Below are 6335 nucleotides of genomic sequence, written 5' to 3'. Positions count from 1 at the left end.
GTTTTCTTCACAATGACTATGATAAACTTTCCTTTCAAAGTGTTATAACATAGTAGAGGTGATTCCTGTTTCAGATATGGTGTTATCTCATAAGAGATAAGAGGGATAACTATTATTATTATTTTTTAATCATTATTCCCTTCCTTCGAGAGAATATGAAACATTTGATAACAGGATATGAAATCCAAAAATTTAAATTGGATAGAACTTAAAAAAAAATTAGAGGGAACTTAAAAAATTACAGAAATATTATTTATAAAATCAGTGAATAAACATAAATTTTATTCTTTTTAATATGAATAAAAATTATTTTTTTTTTATCCCCTCTTCTATCCTAACGACAATAAAAAAATAATAATAACCTTAAGTTCTTGGTTTCGAACCCGTCAGACGACAGGTTCTGCGCTTAATTAAATGGTTAGGTGAGTTTACGAGTTACACTTAATCCGTTGCCATATTTTTTTTTCTACCTCTCGCTAATCTTATATTATTATTTCCCTTTTTAATCGCTAATCTTATATTATTATTTCCCTTTTTAATGTTTTCATTTGAGTATTTTGATGTGTTTATATATATATATATATATATATATATATATATATATATATTTTTTTTTTTTTTTATTAACCTGATTTCATTTTGGGTGAATAACTTAATTTCACCTCTAAAAAAAATAAAAATAAAAAATAAAATGCGTCTTCACATTAATTTCGGTGAACCTGACCTCTACCTAACAATAATTCTCACACTGAAAGAGAAATGGTGGGACGGCTTCGAAGAACAACATGTTACTACTACGAGTGCCCCCCATCCAGTTCAAGCCCTAGATGGAAGAGAAGCGAATGAACAACCGGAATTCGTCACAGGGAACCTCCGTCTCTCTCACACCAAACAAGTCTTCAATCCACTCAATGGATCCACCTTCCTCACGCCGTAGAGGCGGAAGTCATAAACGGAAAGCCACCGGCAACTTGTCCACGCCTCCAACAACCTCATCCAAGCGCCAATCCCGTGAGAAGCCTTATTCGAGCCCACTTCCACCGGTTCACAATGGTCCTTGCACTAGGGCGAGGCAATCGCCTAATGCCGGAGGAGGCACTACATCGAATTTCGTGCCGATCGGTTCTTCTGTCGTCCCATTGAAGCGCGAACTTGAGGCGGATATGCTGGCGTTATCTAGGAATGGAGATACATTGAATTTGCAATCGACGGATGAAACGCCTGTCACGGAACATGATTTGGTTGCGTTGGAGGCGAAGATTGAAGCTGAATTTGAAGCTATTAGATCGCGGGATGTCAATGATCACGTTGTTCCAATTCCAGCTGGTAATTAAGTTTAGTTTTCCGTTTCCCAGCTCATTCTCTTTGACATTTACTATTAGGGTTTCTATTAAGTAGGTTAAAGCTAAGGACTTGACATCCTTGCAGAACGACTACTTCTTCTGTGTAGAGAAAATGAGGTTACTTTGAGATCACTATTTGTTTTTTCAAGTTTCCTATCTAGTGACTCTTGGCTTACTACGTCCCAAATGCTCTTCATAAATGGAATGAACTGAGATCTCACCATAAGAAAATTATATGCCTAATGTCTAGGTGCAACTCTTTCAATCTATTATTAGAAAATATTTATTGCTCAAGGATAGTACTACTTTTATCTTCTGTGATGGTAGTCTTGTGCACAATCATGGAATTGCATCCACTGTGGTGGTTATTGCTTATGGTCAGATTCTTCGTGCAACTACTTCAGCATCTTCTTGATAGTTTGCTGACACAATTGAAACTGCTGCAATCTCCATGGCGTTAGACAATCAAGCTTGAACAATTATTCTCTCTGACTGTTGGATGAAGTGCTGGCACTGCACAATATCAAATTGAAGGTTTTGTGGGAATCAGAAGCTACTATTAAACCACTTCGACGCAAACTGGAAATTGCATTAACTCGGAACTTGTTTCTGTTAACTGGGAGTACGTTACCCCAGCCCATGAGCTTTGCAATTGGGTTAGGTGTAGGGACTTTTTCAGGGGCATGTCCCCCTTTTTTTTCTTTCTTCTGTTATTCATTCTGCATGTCTTGTACTCTTTTCTGACTTTTAATATTATGTCCATCCTTTTATGAAAAAAATACTCTTGGCTTACTACTGAAGCAAAAACTATGGATTGTTGTGCAGGTTGGTTTTCATGGACGAAGATTCATCAATTGGAGGAACGAACACTGCCTTCTTTCTTCAATGGGAAATTGGACAATCGTACTCCAGAAATATATAAGGAGATTCGTGATTGGATTATGAAGAAGTTTCACGGGAACCCAAATGTAAATGTGGAATTGAATGATTTGAAAGAGCTTTCATGTGGAGAAATGGATGCCAGACAGGAGGTGATGGAGTTCTTGGACTATTGGGGTTTGATCAATTTCCACCCATTTCCAAAGACTGATTCTGGACCAGTAAAAGCTGAATCTGATGTGGGTAATTCAGCAAAAGAGGAAACCTTGATTGAGAAATTGTATTCTTTTGAAGCTGAAAATTCATGGTCACCTGTAGTTTCAAGGACAAGTGTTACAACACCAGCCGTGCCATCTGGCTTCTTACCTGATTGTGCCATTGCAGAAGAGTTGTTGAAACAGGAGGGCCCATCAGTAGAGTATCATTGTAATTCGTGTTCAGCCGATTGCTCCCGCAAACGCTATCACTGCCAAAAACAGGTTTGTTGAATTATGGTCGAGTTTCTATGTCAAGGCAGAACTTATTTAGTTTAACATTAATTTATTCCACAGGCAGACTTTGATTTATGTAGTGAGTGCTTCAACAATGGAAAGTTTGACCCTGATATGTCCCCAACTGATTTCATTCTCATGGAGCCTGCTGAGGCTGCTGGTGCAAGTGGAGGGAAGTGGACTGACCAGGAGACACTACTCCTTCTTGAAGCAATTGAACTTTATAAGGAGAACTGGAATGAGATTGCTGAACATGTAGCCACAAAAACAAGAACTCAATGTATTCTGCACTTTATTCAAATGCCAATTGAGGACACTTTTATAGATTGTGATGATGAGGTTGATGATAAATCCAAAGAGAATGTCAATCCAGTTTCAGTGAACGACTCTTCTGCTCCTGAAAATGAAGCTGAAGTAACGGAAGATAAGGCAGATCCAGATGAAAATCAAAAGGTCTCCACCCCTGTGGATATCTCAAAGGAAGAAGATGCTGCTGAACCTAAAGTTGACGAGGAAGCAGGTGAAAATTGTGCCCTTAAGGCACTCGAGGAAGCATTCGAAGCTATAGGTTCTCTTCCTATAACTGGCTCCCAGATTTCATTCGCTGACACGGGGAACCCCGTCATGGCACTGGTTAGTGAAACTTATAGCATTATGAATAAGATAACATTGTTTATCACATAATCTATATAATTAAGTGCTTATTTGAAATAAGTTTATTTGATGAATGTAATAATAAATCACTTAATTCCTTTCAAAAACAAAATAATAAATCACTTGATTATTAAATTTAGCTCGAATTAAGCTAGAAAAATTGGTTTAATTCGGTAAGCTAGGAATGACTTAACTCGATAATATAGTAAGAACGTACAAAAGACAACTTTAACTCTTGTAAATTAATCAAATTATGTTAACATAAGAGTAAAATGGTCATTAAGAACCCACCATGGTAGCTTAAGTGGTAAAGGGTCTTTTACTTAAGAGACCAAAGGTCTCAGCCTCTCGGGTTCTGTTCTCACTAAGAACGCTCTAATTTAAATGAGGGTCAGGGTAATAGGGGCTGGGGGGTTGTGCTAGTTTCTCCCGAAAAATTAAACCCAAAAAAAGGCCACTAAGTACTTTCTCCACAATTTTATCATATCAATTATTTAAAGTTCAAATATTTTCATTTGGTTTATTCAACATTTATTTTCAATCAGTTAACTAATTCGGCACTTAAAATTCACTATTTGGCAATTTTCAATTGCATCCAAAGTGACATTGTTGAATGATGATGTTTGACTAGCCGCATAGTTGTATTTGTCAAGCTGAATATATATAATGTGCTGCGTAACACGAGATGGGAATACTTGAATCTTGTTGGAATTTAATTATTGTTTTTATTTCTCCTTTTCCCTGCAATTTGATCGTTTCTCACAATCTCTTTTCATTTTAATGATAAAAAGTTTGACTTTCTCTCATTAAAAAAGAAATGTGCTGCATACTAGCATTGTGGTTAACATGAGATGCTCCGAGTGAGTACCTTTGCATAGTTTGTTACTGTTACAATTATGACATTGTATCCCTTGTTGGCTTGAATCCATAAGGATTTGCTGGTTCAATTGATGTACCACCACTTAATTGTTTTCTTCTGCAGGCAGCATACCTAGTAAAATTGGTTGAACCAGATGTTATAACTGCTGCAACCCAAAATTCTTTGAAGTATGCATCTGGAAGTTCTGGAATGCTTCTTGCGATGAAGCATAGTTTTATTCTGGAAGACCCTCCAGAGGACAAGAATCAATTAGAAGATGAAGAAACGTACGTGAGATTTTCTCTAGTTCCAATTCTTAAAAAAATTGGGTCTTTACCTGATTGTATAATATGACATATGCAGGGATTTTTTAGAAACAGATGATAAAGACACTAAAAATGTTGAGCAGAGTGAGGACAAACAAAACGAGAAAAAATCATCAGATGGGGCTGATTTATTAAATAAAGGTGACGATAATTTGGTTGCACCCGATAAAGAAGTGTCCATTTCGTCTAGTGGTGGAAGTGGAGGGAAGGTTCCTACTTCGAACGATTCTCCTTTGCCAGATACTCATGAAGAGGGTAAGAATGTTGCTTCAAAGGGTTCAAGCTGCCCGGAGTTGCAGAAAGATAAAGAATCAACCGTTGCAAAAGAACCAAATGACCCACTGCTTAAAACTGAAACTTCTTCTGGTTCTGTGAAAGATTTGAATTGTAAAATGTCTGAGGAAGCAGCCATTCAAGATAAAGAGGCGACTAGAACTGTCACTTCTACTACATCTGGTTCTCTTCATGCAGAGCAGAAAGACCCTGAACAGACAGCTGCAGCAAGTACAATATCTGAAAGTCCAACAAATGCAGGTTTGATTCTCAGAATCTCCTTTGTATGGTTCCTCGAAACAGATGCCTTGCATAAAAATGGATGCAGGATTCTCTGCAACCGTTCATTTTTACTGGATGTTAATTAGAGCTTGTCTGATGTAGTTAAAAAAAGCTTTGAAAAACACGTGTTTGATAGAAGTTGGATTATTTGGGATAAATGACTAATATATCCTTTATATTTGATATTTTAAAATGTTATAAAAAATTAAAGTAATGAATGGTATTTAGGATTTACTATAACGATTTGAATGATGGAATTAAGGTTAAACAACAAGTCCTTGGTGTAAGATTTTTGCCATCAGTGGTTAAAGTTTTCTCCTGCCCTTTTTGTTCCTATTTCATACAGACGATGAAGAAAGAAAAGATGAAAAGAATGAAGGGCAAGAATCCTCAGAAACAACAAAAGACAACACAGGCATTGAGAAATTGAAGCTCGCTGCAACGACTGCTATTTCAGCTGCAGCTGTGAAGGCAAGGCTGCTTGCTTACAGAGAAGAGGATGAGATTCAACAGCTTACTTCACAGTTGATAGAAAAACAGGTATAATTAACTACATGACACCACATCACTATTAGAAGAATAGACATGTATTTATTTTGTTTTCTATGAATGGTGGGGTGCAGTTACACAAGCTGGAATCGAAGTTAGCTTTCTTTAGTGATATGGAAAGCGTGGTGATGAGAGTCAGAGAACAACTGGAGAAGTCAAAGCAGAAACTTTATCAAGAACGGGCACAAATAATTGCATCCCGTTTAGGGGCACCACCACCTACATCTAAACCAACAACAGCAGCACCAACAACATTACCTATCAATAGAGTTGCAATGGGTTTTGCTAACTCGGGTTTGAGACCTGGATCAGGAATGGGCATGGCTTCCCAGCAAAGGCCAATGATTTCAAGACCTCTGTCTATGTCATCAACCGCACCTTCACCAGTACCACCACAGCCTACAGCAGCTGGTAGTAGCCAACAACACCCTGTTAGTGTTAGGCCTTCCAAACAGCTGTAGAAGGGGCCCCTAGGGAGAGGTTAGTATTATTATGTTCAGCAAACTTATTATGCTCTTGAGAGATTGATTCTGCATATCCATTAACTTATCTTTCTATAGCCAACTTTTGAGTTGCATGAATCAAAACTCATGCACCTGTAAATGGCGTTACAGCTTAGTTTTTGAAGCACCGTCTATTTATTCGCATCAATTTCTAGTGGTTTCAATTATTATTTGCA

At 37.4% G+C, this 6335-nt stretch overlaps 1 protein-coding gene across 1 annotated transcript; it reads left to right on the top strand.

Annotated features, from left to right (window-relative positions):
* Positions 1–731: 731 nt before the first annotated feature.
* Positions 732–6335, top strand: LOC124924023 (SWI/SNF complex subunit SWI3D). Its single transcript, XM_047464056.1, has 7 exons — positions 732–1326; positions 2169–2701; positions 2774–3346; positions 4350–4513; positions 4590–5086; positions 5454–5647; positions 5731–6335. Exons 1-7 carry the CDS (start codon positions 828–830, stop codon positions 6115–6117), a joined length of 2847 nt encoding a protein of 948 aa, XP_047320012.1. The 5' UTR covers positions 732–827; the 3' UTR covers positions 6118–6335.

The sequence above is a fragment of the Impatiens glandulifera genome, chromosome 2 (genome assembly GCF_907164915.1).
Source record: "Impatiens glandulifera chromosome 2, dImpGla2.1, whole genome shotgun sequence".
In the NCBI taxonomy this organism is placed as follows: domain Eukaryota; kingdom Viridiplantae; phylum Streptophyta; class Magnoliopsida; order Ericales; family Balsaminaceae; genus Impatiens; species Impatiens glandulifera.
This window is presented reverse-complemented; position numbering and strand designations above follow the sequence as displayed.